The sequence below is a fragment of the Lathamus discolor genome, chromosome 24 (assembly GCF_037157495.1).
Source record: "Lathamus discolor isolate bLatDis1 chromosome 24, bLatDis1.hap1, whole genome shotgun sequence".
Taxonomy (NCBI): domain Eukaryota; kingdom Metazoa; phylum Chordata; class Aves; order Psittaciformes; family Psittacidae; genus Lathamus; species Lathamus discolor.
Genome location: NC_088907.1, coordinates 747,932 through 773,743, shown reverse-complemented (window position 1 = coordinate 773,743; position 25,812 = coordinate 747,932). Strand labels below are relative to the sequence as shown.

At 54.0% G+C, this 25,812-nt stretch overlaps 1 protein-coding gene across 6 annotated transcripts; it reads left to right on the top strand.

Annotated features, from left to right (window-relative positions):
* Nucleotides 1-696: 696 nt before the first annotated feature.
* Nucleotides 697-24,652, top strand: ARNT (aryl hydrocarbon receptor nuclear translocator). 6 transcript variants are annotated; one of them, XM_065660297.1, is made up of 23 exons: nucleotides 697-808; nucleotides 5,742-5,850; nucleotides 6,955-6,999; nucleotides 8,065-8,109; nucleotides 10,336-10,380; nucleotides 12,584-12,797; nucleotides 13,436-13,649; nucleotides 13,732-13,797; nucleotides 13,907-14,006; nucleotides 14,413-14,478; nucleotides 14,980-15,065; nucleotides 15,488-15,564; nucleotides 15,729-15,863; nucleotides 16,328-16,402; nucleotides 17,105-17,256; nucleotides 18,800-18,910; nucleotides 19,115-19,193; nucleotides 19,510-19,633; nucleotides 20,385-20,484; nucleotides 21,008-21,107; nucleotides 21,381-21,540; nucleotides 22,217-22,368; nucleotides 23,887-24,652. In XM_065660297.1, the coding sequence occupies exons 1-23, from the start codon at nucleotides 784-786 to the stop codon at nucleotides 23,974-23,976; spliced, it is 2,370 nt and encodes a 789-aa protein (XP_065516369.1). In that variant the 5' UTR covers nucleotides 697-783; the 3' UTR covers nucleotides 23,977-24,652. The 6 variants fall into 6 exon arrangements, with proteins under 6 accessions (XP_065516369.1, XP_065516367.1, XP_065516368.1 ...); XM_065660295.1 differs by having other exon boundaries at nucleotides 21,008-21,158; XM_065660296.1 differs by lacking the exon at nucleotides 10,336-10,380 and having other exon boundaries at nucleotides 21,008-21,158.
* Nucleotides 24,653-25,812: the final 1,160 nt, after the last annotated feature.

Here is a 25,812-nt window from a genome sequence, read left to right as displayed (position 1 = left end):
ATCAGAATTCCCATTCCCAACCCAAACCCACTTATAATTCCCAGTTCCAATCCAATTCTCAACCCAAATCCAATCAGAATTCATGGTCCCAATCCAATTCCCAACACAAACCCAATCAGAATTCCCAGTTCCAATCCAATTCTCAACCCAAACCCAATCAGAATTCCCATTCCCAACCCAAACCCAATCAGAATTCCTGGTCCCAATCCAATTCCCAACACAAACCCAACCAGAATTCACAGCCCCATTCCAAACCTAGTCTGAATTCCTATTCCCAAACCCATTCCCAACCCCAATCTGAACTCCCACTCCCAACCCAAACCCAATCAGAATTCCCATTCCCAACCCAAACTCACTCATAATTCCCAGTTCCAATCCAACTCCCAACCCAAACCCAGTCAGAATTCACAGCCCCATTCCAAACCCATTCCCAACCCCAATCTGAAGTCCCAATCCCAGCAGAATTCCTGCCCTCCGATATAAAACCACAAGCGCCCTCGCCCCGCCCCACGCAGCCCGCCGTAGCCACGCCCCCTCCGACCACGCCCCCTCCGCCGTAGGGGCGGAGCTTACTCGCGCTCACCCTACCCCACTGGCTGCGCGGTTGGGCGCGCTCGCCCCGTCCCCCCGCCTGGACCAATCAGAGCGCAGCCCTTGGCCCCCGCCCCGCCCCTCCCGGCGCTCAGGTTGGGCTGCGCGGCAGCGCGGAGGGTTTTCCTGTGCCGCCATCTTGGCGGCGGCGGTGAGGAGGGAGGCGGGGGGCGGCCGCAGCACGCAGCGGCGATGGCAGCCACCGCCGCCAACCCGGGTGAGCCGCGGCGGGGCCGGGCACGGAGCTGCTGAGGAGGCGCTGAGGGAGGGGGCCCCGGGGGGTGCCGTTAATTGGGGCTGGTGCGGGAGGCCCAGGCCGGGCTGGTGGGGGGGGTGTCAGTGGGGCTGGAGGTTGGAGGGGCTGGGCCCCCTGAGGTGAAATGTGGGTGTCAGTGTGGGTCGGGGGTACTGAGGGACCCGGGTTCGGAGGCCAGTGTGGTTGTCAGGGCCAAGGAGCGAGTGTCTGGCTGCTTGGGGAAGGGGCTGGTGCTGGTTGTGCCGCGGAGGGAGGTGTTCGTGGTCGGCTGAGCTTCAGCTGTGTGCCCAGTGCTGTGTTCCCGTCAGGGCCTTCCCAGCAGGGAGCAGGGGCTGGTGGGGCTCACTGGCACTTCACGCCCTTAAAACTTCGGGTTTAATCCCTTGTGTTGCTGTTTCAGAGAGGGTTTCTTCGTTAGCAACAGGCAAAAAGTGTTCTGAGGAGGTTTCTGTCCACATTTACACCTCTTTTTGGAGACGGTGTGTGCCAGGGTGTGAGTGCCTGGGGCAGAGCAGACTTTGCCTTTAACATCTCCTCCCTCCGGTTGATAACCAAGGGGTGATCCCTGCTTGGACAGAGCTGCAAGTCCCTCCTAATAACATCAAATCTATGGGGTTTTGTCACTTTTCTGCCTAAAATGAGCATGTGAGAGGCCAAGCACGGTGCCTGTGGAGCTGGGATGGGTTGACACGGTGGTGGCTGAGCTCAGGACTTGAGCTTCTGTGTTTCTGGGCTTTGGTGTTTCTTTGGTTTGTGGTTTCTGTCGATTCTTGCTTGTGGTTTGAGGCTGGCGAGGTCTTGGCGCGTGGGACGTGGTCAGGTTTAGCGAGAGTTGTTCAAATACCTTCTAAAGGATGAGGTTTCCTACATTCTATAGATATAGGAAGCATTTGGGGCTTTAAATGTTGAGGAAACGTGTTGGGTCATTTGTCTGTGGTGGGTCTGAGGCACGGGACATGGAAAGACAAGGCTGTGCTTGCGCAGTCTTCCAGAGCCTACAGGGGCTCTAGGGAACCTGGAGAGGGGCTTGGGACAAGGGCCTGCAGGGACAGGCCAAGGGGAATGGCTTGAACCTGCCCGAGGGGAGACTGAGATGAGCTCTTAGGCAGAAGCTCTTCCCTGTGAGGGTGCTGAGGCGCTGGCACAGGGTGCCCAGAGAAGCTGTGGCTGCCCCATCCCTGGCAGTGTTCAAGGCCAGGTTGGACACAGGGGCTTGGAGCATCCTGCTGCAGTGGAAGGGGTCCCTGCCATGGCTTTAGATGAGCTTTAAGGTCCGTTCCAACACAAACCATTTGATGATGTAAAACTCTTCAGCAACTGGAAGTGGTGAGGTAGGAAAAACTAAAACTCTGCTCTGTTCTTATGAGGCCTCACTTGCAGCATTGTGTGCAGTTCTGGTGTCCTCAACATAAAAATGACATGGAGCTGTTGGAACATGTCCAGAGGAGGCCATGAGGATGATCAGGGGCTGGAGCACCTCTCGTATGAAGACAGGCTGAGAAGGTTGAAGCTGTTCAGCCTGGAGAAGAGAAGGCTGCGTGGGGACCTAATAGCAGCCTTCCAGTATCTGAAGGGGGCCTATAGGGATGCTGGGGAGGGACTCTTCATTAGGGACTGCAGTGACAGGACAAGGGGTAACGGGTTCAAACTTAAACAGGGGAAGTTTAGATTGGATCTAAGGAGGAAGTTCTTTAATGTAAGGATGGTGAGGCATTGGAATGGGTTGCCCAGGGAGGTTGTGAGTGCTCCATCCCTGGCGGTGTTCAAGGCCAGGTTGGACAGAGCCTTGGGTGCCATGGTTTAGTGTGAGGTGTCCCTGCCCATGGCACGGGGTTGGAACTGGATGATCTTGAGGTCCTTTCCAACCCTAACTATCCTATGATTCTGTGAAAACCAACCCCCAAATTCCTGGTTCAGCTCAGCAAAAGGAATTCTGAAATGGAAAGGAAGCTGTGATCCCATCCTGTGGCAAAACACACTTCTGGCTCCCAGCACTATCCCGTGAAACAGGGAGGTTACTCCAAGTAGTAAAATCCTCCTTGTGGGTGTTGGTGGTGGGCTTGGGATGTGAATGGAAAATGTCTGTTAGGAGCCAGCTCTGGAGGAGCCCCGTGGCTGGGAAGGGAAGAGCCTCCTGGCTTTCAGCTGTTAGTGTCTTGCAGGGTGTTTGTGTTCGGAGCTGTGTGATGCTCTGCAGAGGAGGAAGGGTTTAAAGGAGGAAAAGGGAAAGAACTTTTCCACATCTGGCTTTAATAGTGAGAGCTCTGGGCAGACTGACCAGTATTGGCTTGGCCCTTTCCAACAGGGTGGAGGGGGAAATACGGGCGTTATAGACACTGAGATTAGGAGTGAAACACATCACTTGTGACAATCCTGCTCTACAAGGTGGCTCCTCTTCTCCTTGGTGTTGAAAAGCTCTGCAGGGGACACTGCGTTGCCTCCATGTGCACTGGTACCCCCCCCAGACCACATCCTCACAGCTGGAACAGAGAGGTGGGACAGGAAGAAGCTGGAGCTTCTTTGTGTCTTCAGGCATCTTGTAAGTGTTCAGAGTGCAGCTTGTGCTCAGGGTCGTGCCCCCCTGAGGCTCTGCAGGGACCAGGTCACTTCTCCCTTTGCAGAGCAACTGATGCAGAAAGAAAGCTGCAAACCCCTTCTGCTCTCTCTTGCTGAGGTGAGAGGAGCCCCTGCACAGCTCAGTGCCTGATGTAACTGCAGGGTGCCACACTGAGAGCTTTGCTTGGGCCAATTTAAGTGAATTCTATGTTGTTCAGATCTCCTGATAAGGACGGAAGAGCAAACAGCATCCACTACATGGAGGGGAACAGGAGGAGGGGTTAAAGTTGCAAAAGGCCTTGGTTTACTTGTCTTACTTTCCAGGTTTTAATGTTAACTTGGGTTATTGGGACACTTAGTGCTGGCTGAAGGGCCTTCAACCACTTCCCTTCATGGAAACCTGATTTCTCACCCTTGGAAGTGTAAGATCCAAGCTTTTCTTGTTGATTTCTATAATGCTTCTTGGAGAAGGCCCCTGTGGGGCTGGAAGTGCTGAGCTGGCCCAGCCTAAACCCTTCCCTACTCACAGAGTAAGTCTTTTGAATGTACCTGGGACACGTAAGTCGAAGCCCTGCACCCTTCACATGAAGCCTTGGGCTGCTGTTCCCTGCCCCAGACCTGCTCTAAACTCCTTTGGCGTCATGGGGAGCTTGCTAATGGTTAAATTTAAGCTCAGCCTTGTGCTTGGCTGCTCGTGAGTCTCGGAACAACCATCTGCTCCCAGTCCCTGCGGCTGGAGCCACCAGTGGGACAATAAAAAGTGGGAGCAGGGAAGAGCTCCCAGGCCCAGCTCGTAAATCACAGCCTGGAAGATTCCTTGTGCCTTTACTTGTGCAGCTTTGTCACTGTTGAGATGCCAGGAGTTGCAACAGAGCCTTTCCCAGGGGAGCTGGGCTGGAAGTCTGCCTCTCCAAATGGCATTCCCGGAGTGAGCTCCCGGCCTGTTCTATTCTGGGGGAAGCTCTTGGCTGAATTGTGGTTGTGCTTCATGGATTTCTAGTCGAGTTACAAAGGAGGAGCTGGAATTGCTCTGTGCTGCCTCTGCTTATCTCTTCTGGCCTCAATTACATTTACCATATGTTAGAGGCAGGCAGGGATTGAGTCGGGAAAGGGCTGGAACAGAGAGCAGGATCCTGCCTGTTGCAGCAGCAGGGACTCCATGAAACCCGCCCTGCCATCTGAGAAGGATCAACTGGGACCTTATGCAGCTTGAGACCCCCTCAGCACCAGCTGCTTGGTGGGTGTAGAGCCCTGGTTTTGGGGTGAGGAGGTGGTAGAGAGGCTGTTGGCTCATGTGGAAGCCCCAGAACCATCTGGATGCTCTCCCTCAGCTGCAGAGCAGAATGCTACCAGTCTACAAGGCCAAATCTTGAGGTGTTTGATGTTCTTCCACTTGGGAAAGGGCACGTTGTGCCACCAGCGGAAAGTGCTTCCGAGTAGGAAGCTGAGGGGGGAGGTAAAGCAGCTTTGGTGGGAGGTGCCAGGCCATGCAGGGGGCTCCTTGGGAATATCAAAGGCTCAGATGAGGCCTTAACAAACAAGCTGAGACCCTGCCATTCCCCCTGAACCCTACTGAGAAGCTGCTCTGCAGAGGAACAGCTCCGTGTCACTTCCTTCCCTGTCCCGAAAGAGGAAATTCCTCTCTCCTTAATAAAAGGATCATCTGTCCTGCTCCAGAGACCTCAGTTGTCAAAATACCTGTTGGAAGGCCCTGGCAAAGGGATTGAAGCCCCATGTCCTGCTGAACAAAGCCCTTTGCTATCAGCCCTTTCCACACTTTGGGAAGTGCACAGAGATGCCATTCCAGTGTCCCACTGCCCTCACAGGGAAGAGCTTCTGCCTAAGAGCTCATCTGAATCACCCGTCTGGCAGGTTAAAGCCATTCCTCTTGTCCTGCACTAATTTTCCAAGGTTTTCCTGGTGCCTTCCAGCATCTTGGTTAATTCTTTGTCTCTCAGGTTGGGAAAAGAGCCCTCTTGGAGAGGCAGCATTGAAGTGCTTAGGCCAACTCGCACCTCTTCCCCTCCCCTTGTGCAGGCTTAGGCTGCTGGCCCATGGCTTCAGCCCCTCCCCATGACCACACCAGCTCCTCCTCTGTGTAAGAAGGAGACCACAGCTTTGGGGTTGGAGCTGATGGAAACAGTGTGTGCTCAGAGCCTGCCCAGGCCCCTTGGAACAGCTCGGAGATGGGGAGATGAAAGCCTTGGAAACCCTCCTCACACAGAATCGAGTGCTGTTAATGGAGCTCTATGTGCAGAACACTCCCACCCCCCAACCTGGGGGCGGGGGTTGATGTCATCCTCAGTTTCTTGATGGCTTTTTCCACTCTCTTCTTTAGAAATGGCATCAGATGTTTCCTCGCTGGGCGCAGGCGTCAGCACCGGGACCGCTGGAGGGACCCAGGCTGGAGGAGCCATTGTGCAGAGAGCACCCAAGAGGCGGCCTGGGTGAGCGTGGCCTGGGGCTGGGCGGGAGGTGGGGGGGTTGGGGATCGCTGAGGGGAGGTTTGTGTGTTGGAGGGGTGTATTACTGAGGGAACACTGGTCTCTTCATGGGGAAATTCAGCTACTTCTAAGCACAGAAGTTTCCTGGTTCCTGCAGGTGAGTTGCATCCAGTCCCTTCACATCGTAGTGGTGCCCATAAAAAGAGAGGGTTAAAGAGCTGAGTTGCATGAGGAGAAGAGGGTTCCTCACCAAACACTGAGAGTGGAGCAAAAGTCACTGAAGCAATGAAACCAGTTGCTGCAGGAGAGGTAGAGGAACAGAGAATGGGAATGTTGGAGCCTCACTGTCTGGGAGAGGAGGATGGGGGAAGCTGCCATATGCTTGTAGGCAAATGCCTTTGCAAATGGAAGGGATCTCGAGTGGCTGCTCTGAAATTCCTGCCACAAGAAAGTTCCTCTTTCATTTTAACGCTGTTTCAAAGCTCTCCCTGCTCCCCCCCAGTCACTCACCCTCTGTCCTTCACCCACTGATGTCCCATTGCTTGTTCCCCACACTCCATTGACAGTGCTGCCTCCACACTCTGTTTTTCCATCCTGTTCTTCTGACCTCCCACAGACACTTGTCAGGAGTTGGGGGGGAGGTTCCCCTGTCAGAGCAAACACTGTGACGTGTCTGCACTCACCAGGTCACCAGCCTGAACTTTAAACTCTTCAAGGGTTTTGTCCTACTCTGGTGTTTCAGTTTCTAATGCAGCTGATCCAGTCTGGGAATGCACCGTATGATGGCTCTCTCCAGCAGTGAGGATTGGTTGTACCAGCCTTGTGGCCTTCATGTCACTGCTGAGAGATTCAGAGCTTTCGGAGCAGGAGGTGATGCAGTGGGTCCTTCAAGTGGGGTTTTCTCTCAGTTCACCCATTCTCTTGCTCTGTTTCTAATGTACAAAGGAAGCTCCCTTCTGACCTTTGTGGGTTGCTCCGAGTCAGCCCCTGGGTTTACTTAAATCTTCCTTTTGCAGAACCAGCTGCATCCCTGTAGGGACAGAGAAAAACAACCTGTAAAAGAGGAACTGCTTGGTTAAGAGTGATCCTTTTGCTTCTATTTTTCAGGCTGGATTTTGATGATGATGGAGAAGGGAACAGTAAATTCCTCAGGTGAGGAGAACATTTCTGCTGTGTGTGTGCATTCCCCTCTGGAGCAGGAGCTTGATGTTCATGTGCCTGTTCCTCCCAGCAGCACACAGGGAGTCAGGGGAGGCTGAAGGAGGCTCCACTTCCTTAAGCTCTTCCCTTTCTCCATCCTTGCAGCTGATGCCAAAGCAAAGCTGCTGTGTACATGGGAGGGAATCCCAGCACTCCTTTGGGATGCAGTCTCCATCTGGAGCCTCCCTGGTAGCTCCCACAGCAAGAGGAGGTTGGCTGAAGGACCAAGCCCTGGGTTGAGGTGGTGGTGTAGAGCTCCAGGATGATGTTGCTGTGTTCAGTAGCAGCAGCTCAGAAGATTTAATGCTTTCCATGAGTGCTTCCTTCTGGCAATGCACTGCTTGTCCCAGCACTGCACTATGGAGTACTGCTGCTGCCCAGTGATGGGAGAGCCAGAAATCTCCTGCCCAGCAGCTTGTTGGGACACCAGGGAGCTGCTGAGCCCTTGTTGGTGCCTCAGACCTGTGTTGATTCATTCTCATGTAGTGGGAGGATGCTTCAGTTCCAGAGCCAGCCTGGCAGGGCAGCAAGTGGCTCCCTTCGTGATCCATATGGAGCACAGAAGAGTTGGAAGATCTCATGTTATGTATTTGTAGTCTCACTACATGGTTTAGGACAACTCCAGTGATAGTGGGAGCCCATCCATATGTCACAGTCTCTTAAAGGCGACTGCAAGGTGGCTTTGAGGTGACACTAGTCCAGTAGGATCTACCTACCAAGACTTTGGGCTTGGCTTGGGCTAGAGTGTAATTGAACCCATTTCTTTGTGTGAACCTATTCCTGAGGGTGATGCCAGTGTCCTTGATGGGAATGTGATGTGGAAAACTTCATCAAGGGAATAAAACAAACTGTGGTCTTTTAACTAGGTAAACGAAGGGTTCTGGGCTGCCCACACTCAGTGGAGTGTGCCTTTTGGGTACCAGCCCTTTATGGGGTGATGTATTAAGCCTTGTTCTTCTCTCAGTGTCTTTGGAAGTGTCACCACTGTAAGAACTCTTCTTCTTCTCTCCCTTTCAGATGTGATGATGACCCGATGCCAAACGATAAAGAGAGATTTGCCAGGTAAGAGCCTGCTGGGATGCAGTCATGAAGCACCTCAATGTGGGAGAGATCCTGCAGCACCCTTCTCCTCAGCAGTTAGGTTTCCTCTCTTGGAAGTAAAGTGCTCCAAAGGGATCAGATCCTTTCCTTGATGGTTTGGGGACCGGCTCATTGAGTGGGATGAAGTGACATTCCTCTTTTCCAACATTTCTTTCAGCTCTTGCCTTGGACTCTCCTTTTCTCCTGCTCAAGGAACTTGCTGAGATTCAGTTTCTTGCTCTTACCTGAAAAGGGTTTCCTGGCACATGCTGTGGGTGGTGTCTGGGGGAGTTTCCTGGAGCTCAGAGGGTGCAGTAACATCACAGGCAATGTTTCAGCTCTCAGTACCTACTTGTTGGTGTTTGGAAGTCTCCCCCAGTGCTGGCACTGCCCTCACGGTGGTTTTCCAGCTTTCTGGAGCCTCTGGAACTCAAATCTAACCATTTCACAGCTTTCTTCTGTATTGATGTGGAACATGTGATTTTCTTGGTGTGTATCTGAGCTCTGTAAATGCCAGAATGTCCCCTCAGTGTGAAGCCACCTTGTGCCGTGTCGGTACCAAGAGACAGAAATGAGCAAATGCAGAGTGATAACAGGCCAAGACACTGCTTAAGGAGAGCAGAGGAGCTCTCCATGCAGAGAGGCCAGAAAACTGAGGATTCCAGATTGCTGTTACCTGCCAAAGGGCTGGCAGGGACTTAGCTGGGAACCGGAGGGACAGCAGCCCCTGTGCCCTGCTTAACACACATGCAGGTGAGGAAGGAGTGAGTAAAGGAACAAACCAACCCAGTTCTGGGCTGCTGAGGTCACTGCTGGAGTACCAGTGTCAGCAGTGTCTGTGTGCTGGAATGTGGGCATTATCCTGGCACTTACTGCCTTGGGCAGCAAGGATGGTGGCAGGAGGTGGGAGCAGCCAGTGGTGTGAGTGTGACACCCCAAGAGCAGCCACAGGCTCCCCTCTGCCCCTAGGCTGCCCATAGCTCTCCATCCTGCTCCTTACACATCAGGCAGACCCCCTTTTCAGTGCAACCTTCCCAGCCCCCCTTTTCCAGTACATCCTTTCCAGCCCCCCTTTTCCAGTGAATCCTTCCCATCCTCCTTTTCCAGTACATCCTTCCCAGCCCCCCTTTTCCAGTGCATCCTTCCCATCCTCCTTTTCCAGTGCATCCTTCCCTGCCTCCTTTTCCAGTGCATCCTTCCCTGCCTCCTTTTCCAGTGCATCCTTCCCTGCCTCCTTTTCCAGTGCATCCTTCCCTGTCTCCTTTTCCACTGCATCCTTCCCTGCCTTCTTTTCCAGTGCATCCTTCCCAGCCTCCTTTTCCAGTGCTCTCTTCCCACCTTTCCTCTTCCAGTGCATCCTTCTCAGCCCTCCTTTTCCAGCGCTCTCTTCCCGGCCTCCTTTTCCAGTGCATCCTTCCCTCCTCAGATGGTTTGAGTCAAAAAGGAGAAGTGAATACGACTCCTTTTTTGTTGCACTAAATCCCATTGGAAATGGAAGGGAAGCACAAGCACCTCCTGTACTCCATGAACCCACTGAGGATTTAGATGCTTGGCCTCTGCCTTACTGTGCTCATGTGGTACCTTCTCCTTTCCTGGGGTAGCTTTTGTTGGATAGTTTTCCAACCCTCAAGGAGGAAAACTCCCCTTCAGCCTCTGCAAACCAAGGTTTGCACATTCCTCTTCCCTGGAAGCTGGAAGTGCAGCTGGTGGGAATGTCTGTGTGCTTCTGGGGGTGATGTTGCTGACCTCAGTGTGCTCTTGTGGGCTCCTCACGGATGTTTCTGCAGCAGCATTGCAGGAGTGTGTGTTGGTGGCTGTGAGCATGCCCCTCTTTGGGGGTTTGGGGTTGGGTTCTTTGTTCCTTCTATCAAAGCAACTATTGGGTTCTTTTCTGGTTACGTGAAAGGAGCAGTTTGTGGCTGGGACCCTCCTCAGTTCTGCATTTAACCTTCTAATCCTACACAGAGTAAGTGGCACCTCAGTGCAACCCAGAGCTGCCCTTTGCCTGTCTGATAGCCTTGGTAAGCTGAAGGACTCCAGCCCTCCCAGAGATGGCAGTGTCCTGTGCAATGCTGCAAACTACGAGTGCTTGGGTTTCTGGAGCTGCTCCTCTGCAAGCAGCCGTGGCCAGAGGCTGGTTTCCTCCTGCATCTTCCCATTTTCCAGTTCTTTTTCCATTTTAGCTTAGCTCACTGATTTTATTTTTAGGTCTGATGATGAGCAGAGCTCAGCGGATAAGGAGAGACTTGCCAGGTAGGAGAATGGAGATTTCCAGCATGGACAAGCAGAGTATTTCCTTTCCTCAATGTTTTCCTAGGCATCCCTTCTCTCTTGTTTCCCCCTTCCCTTCCTTCCCTCCTCTTCTGTAGTAGAGGACTTAAAGCTGAACAGACTCCTGGAAGTGGCTGTGTGATTGGAATGAGGAGGGGAAAGGCACTTATCCCCCTTGTGGGAATGTCTCTGGGGAATACACAGAGGGATTTGTTTGCCAAGGACCTCAGGGCAGAGCGGTTTGGCCACGGCTTTCACCGAGTGCTGTAGCTTTGCTAACCTGTGCTAAACACAGTTCCTCCCATGCTGGCTCTGGGTGCCAAAGGGCCTCTTCTCACCTGAGTAAGGTTTGTTGCAGGAATGCTGCTGTTCCAACAAAACAGACATGGAAAAGCACCAATTCAGTTTATTCCAACCCAGAAAACCTTCCAGGTGAGGTGCTGGCCTGTGTGGGACAGCTTCAGGCTTCCTGAAAACAGGATTTCCTCCAAGTTCCTCTTTGTAACTCAGGAGGGTTGGTAGCTGGAGTGACCAAAGCAGTCACCTTGGTCCCATTACCACATGTGGGCCTGGTTGAGAAGGGTGTTGGGGAAATGCATCCCTCCAGCAGCAAAACACCAGCTCCAAATGCACCCAAAACTAAAGCTGCTCAGGTCAGCACTAAGGGTTCTGCTGCTGTTCGCTGCAGAGCTGAGGGTGGGGAACTCTGAAGGGTGGCTCCTTTTGTGCCTCCCCACCTTCTCTGTGGCTTCTTAGAGCCGTTCCACCCCAGACTTGTTCTGAAGGACTAAAGAGACTCTTAGGTGCTGAGAAAGCCCCCATTCTGCTCCATTTCTTGCCTGTGGCTGGTTTTGAACCAAACCAGAGCCCCCCAGCTGCAGGATGGCATAGCTTAAATGCTTGAGGGGATGAGGAAACCCGAGGTGGGACCTATGGACACAGCAAGCAGCAGTGCTTTGGGGTTTCTCCTTCCCCACGAGCTGGTTGTCACTGGCATGTGAGAGCCTGTAGTAAAGACGTTTGGCAATGGGGCAAGTCAAAAGGTCTGGGGGTTTCCCAGTAGTTTTTGTAGTGAAGGTGGTGGCTTCGTTTCCTGCTTGGAGACGCTGCACGAAAGGTGAGTGTGGTCATTGAAGCACTTCTTTTTCCTGAGCAGCAGTTTCCTACAGCGAGGAGCAGGTCACTGAATGCTGGCACCCACCCGGTAGTAGCTGCTCACTTTGTGGTTATCCTCTTGAATTCACTTGCTTGCCTGTGTTCCTTCCAATACTTCCACCTCATTTCATTTCCCAACATGTGCTTCCTTGCATCTGATGCATCCTTCTGCATAGGAAACCTGGCTTTGGAGTTCTGTTTGGAAAAACCCACCTTAGCGACCCAGTTAAAACCACATCCACTGGGGAGAAATGAGCCAAGACTAAACAAATCTCATCTCTGGAGGTTGATGGGGGCTGTGCCCTGTGAGCAGAGACATGTAAAGAACCTTCTTAAGGGCTGTGAGGGCAGCATTGGTCATGGGGCCTCTTTAGAGGTCTGGGTAGGTGGTCTGCCCACATTGCCCTTGGTCTGTATAGAAGTGAGGTGTGTGTCTGCTCTAAAGCTGTGCCTCCTGGCCATGAGTGTAAAAGACTCTATGTAACTGAGAAGTAGCTTCATAAGAGCACTGCAAGGGGAGGCTCCTCTGCTGTACCTTAGGTGCCCATGTTGTAGCTGCAGCCCTGGCCTCTTGGTACGGTTACTGGAGACATGGGTGCCTGAAGGGTGCTGGTGGAGGGGATTGGCTTCAGCATTCCTGGCCAAGCAGTGGGTGAGATGAGTCTCCCAGTGCTGTTCAAAGCAGTAGTGAGGCAAAACCATGTGGAGAGCAGAGGTTCAAAGGAGCCGTTCACTTACCACAGCGTGATGGAGTCCACGGGGAAGCTGCTGCTTGGCTGCACTAGCTCAGCCTCGCTCGAGGCCTTCACTAGGGAGTGAGGAGGTTCCAGTGAGGCCCTTGCCTGCAGCACAGCCCCAGGGTAGAGACTTCTCCTTGCACTTGTTCCTCTGTGCACGTCCAGCATGCGAGGCGCTTGTGGCCCCTCTAACTCCTGACGCATCTCTTGTGCTCTGTGCTCTTGATGTGGGGGCATGGTTGAGGCCTGTGGCCTCTTGGTGATCCCTCTTCCTTCTCCCCGGCTTCTTGCAGGGAGAACCACAGCGAGATCGAGCGCAGGAGGAGGAACAAGATGACTGCCTACATCACCGAGCTCTCGGACATGGTGCCCACGTGCAGCGCCCTGGCGCGCAAGCCGGACAAGCTGACCATCCTGCGCATGGCTGTGTCCCACATGAAGTCCCTGCGGGGCACGGGCAACACCTCCACTGATGGCACCTACAAACCCTCTTTTCTCACTGACCAGGTCTTGGCTTGATTCTGCTTTGGGGGGAATCAGAGAGTGGGTTGGGTTGGAAAGGACCTTGAGATCATCCGGTCCCAACCCCTGCCATGGGCAGGGACACCTTCCGCTGGAGCAGGTTGTGCCAAGCCCTGTCCAACCTGGCCTTGAACACTGCCAGGGATAGGGCAGTTACCACTTTACACAACTGTGCCAGTGCCTCGCTATCCTCACAGGGAAGGACTCCCTGATATCCAACCTGAACTTCCCCTGTTTTAGTCTGAACTCATCATCCCTTGTTCTGTCACTCCGATCCCTGATGGTGGTCCCTCTCCAGCATCCTTGTAGCCCCCTTCAGACACTGGAAGCTCCTCTAAGGTCTCCATGCAGCTTCTTTTCTCCACGCTGAGCAGCCCCAATGTTCTCAGCCTGGTTCCTATGGGAGCTGCTCCAGCCCCTGCTCATCCTTGTGGCCTCCTCTGCACTTGCTCCAAGTCCCTTTTATGTTGGGGACCCCAGAACTGCACTCAGTGCCGCAAGTAGAGCGGCAGCATCCCCTGCAATGAGGGGGGAATCAGACTATGGGTGGGGGGCAGAGAGGCTCCCAGGGTGGGGTTAGAGGGTGTCAGTGCTTGGAGTGAAGTCTGTGTCTGTGAATGCAGGAGCTCAAGCACCTCATCCTCGAGGCCGCCGATGGCTTTCTCTTCATCGTGTCCTGTGAGACAGGGAGGGTGGTTTACGTCTCCGACTCTGTGACTCCCGTCCTGAACCAGCCCCAGTCGGAGTGGTTTGGCAGCACCCTCTATGACCAAGTGCATCCGGATGATGTGGGCAAGCTGAGGGAGCAGCTCTCCACGTCAGAGAACGCCCTGACAGGTAACGCAGCCTGGGCTGGGATTGCCAGGGGTGGGTGTGTGGAAGCCTGCAAAGGGCTTGGATTAAAACCTTCCCTTTGTAGAAGGAACCAAACCCTGGTGCCTTTCTAACAAGGATCCTGCAGCCCCCCCTGAGAGTGCATCTAAAGGTACCACTGGTGACACTTGTGTCTTGCTAGTCCCCAATGCGTTGCCTGGTGCCTGTGCTGCTGAAGGCCTCGTGCTGCAGCAGCATTTTGCTTTCTCTTCTGTCCTCAGGTCGCATCCTGGATTTGAAGACGGGGACTGTCAAGAAGGAAGGGCAGCAATCCATGAGGATGTGCATGGGCTCACGAAGATCCTTCATCTGCAGAATGAGGTGAGGAAGAGATGCCCAGGTCTCATTGGAGCCTGAAGCTGAGCTTGCTCCCTGGCCCCTTCATGCTCTTATTTCATAGAATCATAGAATATGATCCCCGAATTTCAGCTCATTCTGATGCAGACATGGCTGAGCTCTCCACACAGTGCTAACACACAAGCTCCTGAGCTATCTCTTTGCCCTAAGATAGCTCTCAAGACTTGTGGCAGAAGATCCAGTTCCAAGTAACAGTTTGGTTTGACCACACGTGTCCCTTGAAGTCTGTAGAATGAGATGGTAGAGATGCAAAGGTTCATCCCCATTTATAGATAGGCTTATACCTCTCTTATTGAGGATTGTCAGATAGTTTTGATGTTGGCCGAGGAAGATAAAAGCCTTTCCCATTGGATTTCTCCTCCTGGCACAGGTGTGGCAACAGCTCCGTGGATCCAGTGTCTGTGAATCGTCTCAGCTTCATGAGGAATCGCTGCAGGTAAATGGTACAAGAGTTAGAGGCAAACCCTCTGTCATCAGCGTGCTGAGGCCACAGAAGAGCTTAGATCTGCTGGGAGAGGAACCAAAGTGCCATATAATCCTGGGGAAAGGTTATCGTGGAATTCTGGAATGGTTTGTGTTGGAAGGGACCTTGAAACTCATGTAAAGCCATGGGCAGGGACACCTCACATTAGACCAGGTCGCTCCAAGCTCCATCCATCCTGGCCTTGAACACTTCCAAGTGTTCTTATCCCAAGCTTATCCCAAGCTGTGCAATCAGTTGAACACAAGTGTCCTTTACACTGGTGCTGTTGGGCTCTTTTTAACTTGAAACAGAGACAGATTCCAGCCTATTCTGTCCTTGAACTTCTTGCATTTCCATGAAGTCTTTGTCTTTTTTTCACTTTGAAGATGTTCTCTTTTAACTCCAAGTAGAAACCTTGCCTCCCCTTCCCCCAGTTTAAGACAGGCCACAACCACACTCTTTCTCTCTCCCAAGGAATGGCTTAGGGGCAGCAAAGGATGGCGAGCCTCACTACGTCGTGGTGCACTGCACGGGCTACATCAAGGCCTGGCCCCCTGCAGGTAACAACTTCCCTCACTTGGGGCTGGTTTGAAGTCTAAAGTTGTCCATTCTGGGGCATGGAGGTGCCAGCAAATGCTTTGCACATGTATCTGCCACTTGTTAGGTACCACTTTTAGTTTCAGTTTGAGCTGAGGGTTGCAGATGTTGGGTCAGAGATCGGCGTCTCTGGACAGGGAGATACTGATGAGGGTGGCAATAACATCACCCCTCTGACCTGCTGGCTTGTGCTGACAGAGATCTTCAGCCCTTCTGGTGATAAAAGGAGGAGGAGACATTCCCAAATTCCTCCATGGGAAAGGCTGTTGAGATACAGAACAGGGTGGGAGATGCATCAAAGGCAGAGCTGAGTGCCTGTTTCCTCTGAAATGAGCAGCTTCTCCTGTATTAACCCTGCTGGGTGCTTTTGGCTCTCCCCTCTCAGGTGTTTCCCTGCCTGATGATGACCCAGATGCTGGCCAGGGCAGCAAGTTTTGCCTTGTGGCTATTGGCAGGCTCCAGGTGAGTGGCATATTCCAACACCTTGACTTTGCCTTGTCCTCAGAGTGCCCAGAGTTAAACTGATGTGTGTGAAGATGCTTTCTGATGGCCTCAGATCCGCCTGCAGGGTCAGGAGGAAGCAGCTCCCCCGGGTTCACTAACACCATCCTGGTCTCCCCTTGCAGGTCACAAGCTCCCCCAACTGCACCGACATGAACAACGTTTGTCAGCCCACAGAGTTCATCTCCCGGCACAACACCGAGGGCATTTTCACCTTCATAGATCACAGATGTGTGGCTACCGTTGGTTACCAGCCACAGGTGAGATGGTCCAGGAGCTTCCTCAGCATTAACTGCTGCTCAGATTGATTTCTCCTTCCTGCCTGTCTTGTACAGCACAGCCCTGCCTGGCTAACACATGCCCAGGGCCTAAACCAGACGTGCTTCTCCAGCAGTTGTGTTTTCATGTGCTTCTCTAAGTGCTTTGATCCTTGGGAGGATGGGGGGCTCTGGCTTATGTCAAACCTCAATTAGGAACAGTTTGGCCTCCAGTTGAGTTCAAGATCTGATGTTAGGCAACCACTGTTGTGCTTCTCTTTAAAACACAGCGTGCCCGTTCCTGGGCTTGCTTTGTGCACCAGTGTCCTGGGTTCTGCACAACCAGTGATTTGGGGATGGAGGGAGCAGTACCTACCTTTCCAAAGGGGACCAGCTGGGGCAGAGCTGCCGGAGGGATCTGCTGCAGCTCAGCTGCCTTTGTCTCTTCCCAATTCCTTCCCAATTAGGAACTTCTGGGGAAAGACATTGTGGATTTCTGCCATCCAGAAGACCAACAGCTTTTGCGGGACAGCTTCCAGCAGGTACAGCTCTTCAGCTCCCCCTTTGCATGCAGTGTGGTGCCCAGTCTTGGTGCTTGCGAAGCAGTGACATGAATTGGAAAAGCAAGAGAAAACTCAACTTTAAGAGCTTGTAGTTACAGTCACGTAACTGCACATGTGCAAAGCACACCAGAAGCATCTGATGTCTAACTGTTGCGTTCATCCTCTGGCTGCTAGTCCAGTCTGCTTTTAGGGCCAGAGCCGTGGCTACAAAGGGCTTCTGTGAACCACTGGCTCATCTCTAGGGCCCAGCCCAGTGCTGCACAACTCGAGGTGGAGCTGATTTCCTTGCCCTGTTGTCGTTACTCTTATTTCTGAGGGCCTTGGACTTGTGGCAGGGCAGGTAAGGCTGCCCCTGTGCTTTCATGACTCCAGAAAGTAGCTGCTCATATCCATTCGTCCAAATAGAATCAGAAGCAAGAGCATGTGCTTCATTTGCTGGAGGCTTTTTCATACATCTCACCAGTGCAAAGAGATAAAGGGAAAGGCAAAAAGGGGACATTGGATTCTCCTCCCATATCATTCAGGAAGAGTTGGAAATACCATTTAGCTGAGGAAGAGCAAGAGATGGTCCTGAGGCTTCAACGCAGAGGGTGTCAGGGGTATTGGGGGGTGGCTCAGCAGCAGGTTGCTCTTCAACACCTTCTTTTATCAGGTCCTACTGATGGCATTACGTTTTTTTAGGTGGTGAAGTTAAAAGGCCAGGTTCTGTCAGTCATGTTCCGATTCCGATCCAAAAACCGGGAATGGCTCTGGATGAGAACCAGCTCCTTTACCTTCCAGAACCCCTACTCGGATGAAATTGAGTACATCATCTGTACCAACACCAACGTCAAGTATGTACATGGAAATGACTTGCCGAGCACCCAACCTGAGGGCACCTTGGCCCAGAGTGACCAGCAGCACAGGACAGCAGGAGCTTTGGCCTCTCCCCTCACCCTGGGGAATTCCTGGAGGAATTGCTCTCTTCCTGGGCTCTCTTCTAGGCTCTAGAGGCCTAGAAACACCCTCCTTTGGCTGTGTTGGTTGTAGGCCTTAGCAAGCTGCCAAAGCTCAGCTCCAGCAGTGCCTTCCTTACCTCTGGTTCCTGGAGCAGGTCTCCTGTGTGTGTGATGGCATTCAGAGCTCATAGGAGTGAAGTCTGCCTCTGGATGTAGCTCCAGGGCTCCTGGGACAGTCCTGCTCCGTGGAACGGCTTTTCACATGAGCAGGGCTGGTGCAGCTCATGGTAGGAAGTGAACACTGTTTCCTTCCCTGCTGTAGCCTCAGAACTGAGCTGCAGTGGGGAGGCTGCTTTCATTGCTGCTCTCTTCCCCCTCTTGGCTGTTCTGGTGGGTTGGTGCATCTCCTTTGGGAGTGTCAGAGCCAAGCAAGCTCCAGGCCCCTCACAGAAGAGCAGCAACTGAAACAAGGCAAAAAAAGAAGGAAAGCCAAGTGCCTGCACGTGACTGAGAGGTGTAGATGGGGTCTGTCCAGCCAGGCAAACCAGGCTACGCTGCCTGTGGGCAAGGCAGGGTCCTAGACGGCAGGGAGCATTTCTGCCCTTCCTGCAGCTGGTAAGCTGCTGCTTTCCCCTGGGAAAGGATGAAGAGTTGAGCAGTGATAAATCCCTTTGGCTTAACAGAGCCTGAGTCCAAGTGCAGGGCTGAAACCTGATGTGGGTCTGCCACAGGCCTTCATCCCAGTCCTGGGCTTAGAGAGATCTCTTTGAACTCATCCATTCCACACACATCCATTCCCACATCCATGCTATGCCTTGGAAAGCACTGTGTAAGCTCAGAGCAGCAGCAGCCTGTGCCCTTTGAGGTACAGTTTATCTTTGCTGGGTTATCGGTGTTGTCTCATCTTCAAGCTCAGGTGCTCCTGAAGCAGCAGCAGCAAAAGAGCTGTTGGGAAAACGCTGGATTTCTGTTCCTTTCTTGTGAGAGTTCAGCATTAACTGACTTCTGACAGGGACAGAAGAGCATAAAGAACTCCACCAATGTCTTGGGCTTGAAACCTAAAGCTGCTGGTGGTCTCTGGAGTGGCTGACATAGAGCTGAATGCAAAACCTCAGGGGGGTTGAGGTTCCTACAGCCTTTGCTTGTGCTTTAAGGAGGATGCAGCTCTGGCCATGCTCCTGGTGTAGGCTATTAACTGCTCCCTGCTCAGTGGGAGGGTGCAGAGCCCAGCCAGGAGCATTGTATTCCATGAACCCCCCCTTGCAGAGACCGTGGAGCCTGGGTGGAAGGATCCTTGGCTCCAACAGGCTTTGCAAGAGCAAAGCTTACCGTCCTATCCGCGCCGGGTGCGTTCTGCACGCAGCAGCCAAGTGTTTGCTTTCCTTTGGTGTATTTTACAGTCTCTTTGTTCTTTTGTCTTTCTCTCTTTGCTTTGAAGGAACTCGAGCCAGGAGTCTCGGCCTGCCCTGTCCAGCTCCCTGCAGAGGCCCCAGCTGGGCCAGGGTGTCAGCCTTCCCCTGGAGATGGGCACAGCACAGCTGCCCGCAAGGTCAGGAGGTGCTCAGCTCCTTTTCCCATGCCTCTCGTGCTGGTTCTGCCCTCCTCTCCGATAGCCTTCCTACCCACACTGTCCTCTCTGCAGCACTCGCCTCCTCTGCCTGGTGAATCAGTGCTGTAACCACAGAGGAGCTGTTCCCTTGGCAATCGCTTTGAGCAGCCGGTGCTCTCCTGTTACAGACACTTTCTATTTTAGGCAGCAGCAGCCCCCCCAGCAGCCAGAGCTGGAAGTGGTCCCAGGAAGAGAAAGCCTGGCTGGGTACGACCACTCACAGGTAAATCACCACCAGCTTTGCTTTACTCCTCCTTAGCTAAATACCCTTTTGCTGGGGTAGCCACACCAGGGTGACTTGAGGCTGCTGAGGGTTTGGAGTGGGAAGTGCTCTGCCTTGGATCTCCTTGCTGGATTCTGATCTGTCCCTGTGGCATCCTCTCTGCTGTGCCCCCCTTTGATTCTGCCAGCCCTGAATGGCTCCCAGTGAAACACAGGGATCCAGGGAGCAGCCCCTTTCCTGTAAGGGTTTCTCCATCCGGGCTGCAAGGGAGCTGATGTGCTTGAGGTACAGAGAGCTCACATGTAACCTGCTCCAGGTTCCTGTCCAGCCTGTGACTGCTGCGGGCCCAGAGCACAGCAAGCCCTTGGAGAAGGCTGAGAGCCTCTTTAACCAGGAGAGGGACCCGAGGTTCAGCGAGATCTACAGCAGCATCAGTACAGGTAGGGAGGGCTCTGCCAGGGCACACAGTGTCTTCATCCGGTTTCAGCTTCAATCTGGGTGCGCTTTGCTCCTTCCTCAGTCACTCAGAGCAGCTCTGGGTGCAGGGGCTCAGCGTGGCTGGGATGTGGCAGCCCAGATCTTGCACAATGGTGCTGCTCATGCCACTGCGTGGAATGGCTTTAACCTGCCCGAGGGGAGACTGAGATGAGCTCTTAGGCAGAAGCTCTTCCCTGTGAGGGTGCTGAGGCGCTGGCACAGGGTGCCCAGAGAAGCTGTGGCTGCCCCATCCCTGGCAGTGTTCAAGGCCAGGTTGGACACAGGGGCTTGGAGCAAGCTGCTCCAGTGGAAGGGGTCCCTGCCCGTGGCTTTAGATGAGCTTTAAGGTCCCTTCCAACCCAAACCATTCCAGGATTCCATGTGCTGATGTGGCAGGGAGCTGTCCTGCGGCTGGGGAGGGAGGGGGTGCGAAGGTGTCTCTTGTTCTTTTCTGCCTCTGATTCTTGCTGTGTGTCCCTTGAGAGCAGTTCTCTGTCCCTGGTGTGAGTGCAGGGGCTGCTTGAAGCCCAGAGGACCTTAACCCGAGTTTATTTGCAAACAAAGAGGAAATCAAATTAAAGAGGCTTTTACAAAACCATCTGGAGCAGGAGCGGTCACGTTTGCTTTGGCACACGAGCTCCTGCAACTGATTCTGTCCCTGTTCCTGCTGCTGAGGCCTCCTCAGCCCTGAAGTGACTCCCCCTCTCTCCCCAGACCAGAGCAAAGCTGTTCCTGCCAGCACAGTGCCTACCAACCAGCCCCTCTTCAGCCAGGGAAACACCTTCACCCCATCGAGACCTGCTGAGAACTTCAGGTGAGGCTTCAGTGCTCTTCTGAATGGCCTCCTGGTAACTCGGGCTTGTCCTGCGCTTGTCCCTGTCCTGGTTGTGTGTCTTGCAACTGCTGAGTGTTCCCAGCCTCTCCCTGTGTGCCAGTGATGAGCCATAAACGTGTTCCTTTATAGTGGGCACAGGAAGTACAGGGGGAATCCATCTGGGCATCACTTTGGTTTGGGTGCTGGGGGTGAGAAGGGCTCCTGCCTCTTGGACATGTGGAGGCTGAACCCCAAAGGCTGAGCCTTGCCCACAAGCCCTCGGTGCCATGGGTAGTGGTGGCTTTGTTAGTCCTGGGTTATGGTTGGACTTGATGAACTTAAAGGTCTTTTCCAAGCTGGCTGATTCCATGATTCTGTTCTACAGGGGCAGCGCGATGGGCACTGAAACCATGTTTCTGAGCTCATCTTCCCCCCACCAGTAACAGGCCCAGGGGGGATGGTGGTTGTGCCTTTTTCCTCCTGTTTGGGATACAAGTGTCTCAGGGTGCCCCTTGTCCTGCAGGAGCAGCAGCATGGGCCCTCCTGTGAACATCATTCAGCAGCAGCCCTCCTCAGCGGGCCGGATCTTAGCCCAGATCTCGCGCCACTCCAACCCAGCTCAGGTCAGCGGAACCAACTGGGCTCCAGGGACACGGCCGGTGTTCACACCCCAGGTAGTGCCTGAGCCCTTGGTGCAGGCCCCAGGTCCCCGCTGTGGTACAGACCCTTCTTGCCACCACAAACGGACCTGCTTTAGCTCCACAGCCGAGTGATGGAGCAGTGCTGTGTGCTTGGGTGCTTCCCCTTGGGGCCAGTCCAGCAACTTCTGACCCTCGCTAAGATGAGGCTCCAAATGCATCTCTCCTCTTCCTCTCCTGTTTCATGTTCTTTCCCAGCAAGTGGCATCCCAGACGGTGAAGACTCGACCCCCTTCCTTCAGCATGGGGACTTTCCAAGGCACCCCGTCCTCCTTCAGCCCCATGGCAGCGCCTGGCTCCACAGCTTCCCCTACTGGGGCTGCGTACCCAAACCTTGCCAGCCGTGGCACTGGCTTCAGTGAGTACAGCTCGGGGTGCTGGGTGCAACAAGATCCCCTTGGAGGAGAGCTGGGAGGCAGATACAGCCTGGGTGGGAAATGCTCCCCATCGTTTCCTTGTGTATGGAATGTAGCAGGCAGAGCAGAGCAGAGGGGGAGAATCTCCTCCCTTGACCTGCTGGAAAAGGGAAGGCTCAGGGGGAACCTGATCGCTCCCTACAACTGCCTGACAAGAGGATGGAGCCAGGAGGGGCTGGGCTCTGCTCCCAAGGAACAAGGGATGGGACAAGAGGAAATGGCCTCGAGCTGCACCAGGGGAGGTTTAGATGGAGCTGAGGAACAATTCCTTCCCCAAAGGGTGCTCAGGCACTGGAACAGGCTGCCCAGGGCAGGGCTGGAGTCACTGGCCCTGCAAGTTTTCCCACACTTTGTAGAGGCCCATGGGTTAGTGGTGGCCTTGGCAGTGCTTGGGAGCAGTTGGACTGGATGAGCTTAAAGCTCTTTTCCAGCCCGGTTGATCCCGTGATTCCATGATGCTGTGCTGGGGATGCAGCCCAACACAAGGTGGGGTCTGGGCTCAAGCGCACACTGACGGCTCATGTTGAGCTTCTCATCACCCAACACCCCAAACCGCCCTTGCCCTCTGAAGCCCCATCCCTGTGCCGGGAATGACGCACTCCCTGTGCTCTGTTCCAGCCCCGGAGGCCGCGCAGCCCCCGGCACCATTCCCGGCGCGGGCGGCCGAAGGCGTTGGGATGTGGCCGCAGTGGCAGGGGCAGCACCATGGCGCAGCACCCAGCGAGCAGCACGTGCAGCAGCCGCAGCCCAGCCAGCCTGAGGTGTTCCCGGTAAGAGCCGGCTCCTGCTGCAGCCTCTGGAGCGGGGCAGAGGGGCTCGGGCTGCCCAAGGAGGGGCAGTGCCTTAGGTGCTGGAGCTTCGCCCTCTGGGCTGGAGGGGTTGGAGGTCTGTGAGGAAGGAGCTGTATAGACCCTATAGGGCAGGCTGGAGGTGTGTAAGGGAGGAGGTGTATAAGGGAGGAGGTGTATAGAGACCCTGTAGGGCAGGCTGGAGGTGTGTAAGTGGGCAGGTGTATTGAGACCCTATAGGGTAGGCTGGAGGTGTATAAGGAAGCAGGTCTGTAGACCTTATAGGGCAGGCTGGAGGTCTATAAGGAAGCAGGTCTGTAGACCCTATAGGGCAGGCTGGAGGTGTATAAGGGAGGAGGTGTATAAGGGAGGAGGTGTATAGAGACCCTGTAGGGCAGGCTGGAGGTGTGTAAGTGGGCAGGTGTATTGAGACCCTATAGGGTAGGCTGGAGGTGTATAAGGAAGCAGGTCTGTAGACCTTATAGGGCAGGCTGGAGGTCTATAAGGAAGCAGGTCTGTAGACCCTATAGGGCAGGCTGGAGGTGTGTAAGGAAGAAGGTGTATAGACCCTATAGGGCAGGCTGGAGGTCTATAAGGAAGCAGGTCTGTAGACCCTATAGGGCAGGCTAGAGTTGCATAAGGAAGAGAGGTCTGTAGACCCTATAGGGCATGCCGGAGGTCTGTAGGGTAGGCTGGAGGTCTATAGGGCAGGCCAGAGGTCTGTAGGGCAGTCCGGAGGTCTGTAAGGCAGGCCAGAGATCTACAAGGTGAGCCAGACATGTATAGGGCAGGCTGGAGGTGTATAAGACCGGCCAGAGGCTTATAAGGTGGGCTGGAGGTGTATAGGGCAAGGTGGAGGTGTATATGGCAGGCTGGAGGTCTATAAAGTGGGCTGGAGGTCCAGAGGTCCAGAAGGCTGGAGAATTGGGAGGACTGGAGGGCTGGAGGACCAGAAGGCTGGAAGACTGGAGATCCAGAGGTCTGGAGGACTTTAGGTCCAGAGAGCAGGGAGGGCTGGAGGACCGGAGGGCTGGAGGACCAAAGATCCAGAGGTCCAGAGGGTTGGAGGTCCAGAGGGCTGGAGGACCAGAGGATTGGAGGTCCAAAGGAGGAGAACCAGAGGGCTGGAGGACCAAAGGTCCAGAGTTCCAGAGAGCTGGAGTTCCAGAGGGCTGGAGTTCCAGAGGGCTGGAGGGCCAGAGGTCCAGAAGTCTGTAGGCCTGGAGGTCCAGATTGTTGGAGGACTGGAGGTCCCCAGGGTTAGAGTTCCAGAGGGCTGTAGGTCCAGAGGACTAAAAGTGTGGAGGTCCCCAGGGCTGGAGAATCAGAGGACTGCAGGTTCTTAGTGTGGGAGAAGCAGAGAGCTGGAGGACTTGAATACCAGAGGGCTGGAGGTCCACAGGGCTGGAGGTTTGGAGGTTCATAGGTTTGGAGGTCTCGAAGGCTGATCCTTGGGTGTGTGATGCTCTGCTCCAGCTGCTCTCTCCCTGTATCCCACAGGACATGCTGACCATGCTGGGAGAGCAAGGACCCAACTACAACAACGAGGAGTTCCCAGAGCTCAACATCTTCCCGTCCTTCTCAGAGTAGAGCCAGGCCTGGGGAGTGCACCCCGGCCCCGTGTCCCAGCCAGGGCTTTGTCTCCAAGGCCTCTGAACTGTGAACACTTCTGCCTTCTGGAAGTGAAGCTCCACCATGGAGGAAGCTTGGAGGAAGGAGAAGATGCCGGTGAGGTTGTGGGCACCTGCCCTGTGTGGTGCTGGCAGTGGGGACTGTTCTGGAGGCCTCAGGACTGGAATGGTGCCAGAGCTCACCAAAGCCCCGTGGTTCCTCCCACTGGGCTGGTCGGAGGGTTCCTGTCTGGATCACAGACAAAGCCCTCCAAGTTCCAAGGTGGCTTTTCCTGTTTTTATTTCAACCTTCTATACCCTGACTCTCTTTTCTATAAAACACAAAGTATTGTAACTTTTCCAATATTGGAAGAAGCTCTTCCAAGTGTTAATCCATGTGGAACTCAATCCCAGAGGATGCTTGAGTAAGAGCCCATGTCCAAAGCAGCTCCTCACTGGAGGAGCCCTCCTTGGAGGGTTGTTCCCAAAGCTCTGAGGAGCTTTAGATGCTCCCACGTTGGTGGGTGGTTGGATTCCATCTCTCCTGTGAACTGTGCAATGAGTTTGGGCCTCAGAGTCGGTGTCCCCATCGACTTGGGCCCCATTGTGCCGGGAATGACGGGATAGTTCCGAGCCATAAAGCTGTTGTATCTCCAGAGCTTTGGTCTTGCTGCATCACTCCTGCAGCAGTTCCTGTGCTGCCATCAGTCATGGTCAGCTTGGTGGGGGGCAATGGAACTGCTCTGCATGGTCAGTGGGGTTCCACCACATGGAGATCCAGGTCCTCACCTTCCTGTTGGAGCTGAGCAGGGCCTCGCTGAGGAGCTGGTTTTCCCTCTCAACTTATCACTGTCTCCTTAAAGGCAAATTCCTGCCTTGTGCTGACCCTGTTGCCAAATCCTGGGATGGAGGCAGCTGAGGCAGGTGGGAATGGGAAGACGGAGGGTTTATATCACTCACCTTCAGTTTAAAGCTTCAGATCTTGTGGCAAGAAGAAATGTGGGGCAAATCTTGCTCTCCTCAGGCTCCACACTTGGATTCCTGCTGCCAGAGCAAGCCTGGCTTCCATTCCAATAGGAGAACTTGCTCATTGCAGAGTTGAACGTGGAAGGAAACTTGGCACAAGCACAGCAGGGGAAGGACAAGCAGCGTTCCTGAAGCCTGGCTGGATACTTCTCCGTCCTCTCTGCGTGTCAGTGGGGCTGAGAGCCCCGGGCTGGCCAGGAGAGGCTGCTCTGCTGCTGTGGGGAGAGGAGAGGCTGTGCTGGATGGAGCTGATGATGGGGAAGATGCTCCCAGAGCGGCTTTTGGTACCATCCAACACCTCCATCATGTTCCTGCTCATGAAAGTCGATGCTCACAGGGAGCTGGAGAGGCTCTTCTTGGGGTGGAGCAGAAAACTTCCATTCTTACCACTTTTTCTCCTTCTTTTATTGGAAAACTGAGATTTGAAGTAGTTTTTAGCTCACTTCTAACCCCACTTCCAAATGTAGCCATGGGAAGGCAAAAACCTCCCATTCGGGAGTTTGAAACCATCCTGTGTTCCCCCTCCCTGGCCTTTAATCCAGGGAATCTGCTACCAGCAGTAACATGATGGGCCTCTCATTGCCTGTCCCATCCCAGTGCCAGGTTGTGGAGTTACCCCAGGCATGGAGGCGTGTGTTTGGGAAGCAGCAAGGGGTTACCTGCGTGCTCATACCCAGGCCGAGCTGTGCCATGCTCCGGTGTGGGAGCCCTTCCCAATGGGATGCAGGATGGAGCAGCCCTCACCTGCCCAAGGAGGAAGCAAGTTCCCATTTCTACAGCCCTGAAGCCC

Excerpts from the sequence above, each read along its gene's own strand:
- ARNT (XM_065660295.1), top strand. The coding sequence starts at position 784 with ATGGCAGCCACCGCCGCCAACCCGG. Across the intron at positions 8,110-10,335 it reads GATAAAGAGAGATTTGCCAG|GTCTGATGATGAGCAGAGCT; the intron begins GTAAGAGCCTGC and ends TTTTATTTTTAG. Across the intron at positions 15,864-16,327 it reads CCGTTGGTTACCAGCCACAG|GAACTTCTGGGGAAAGACAT; the intron begins GTGAGATGGTCC and ends CTTCCCAATTAG.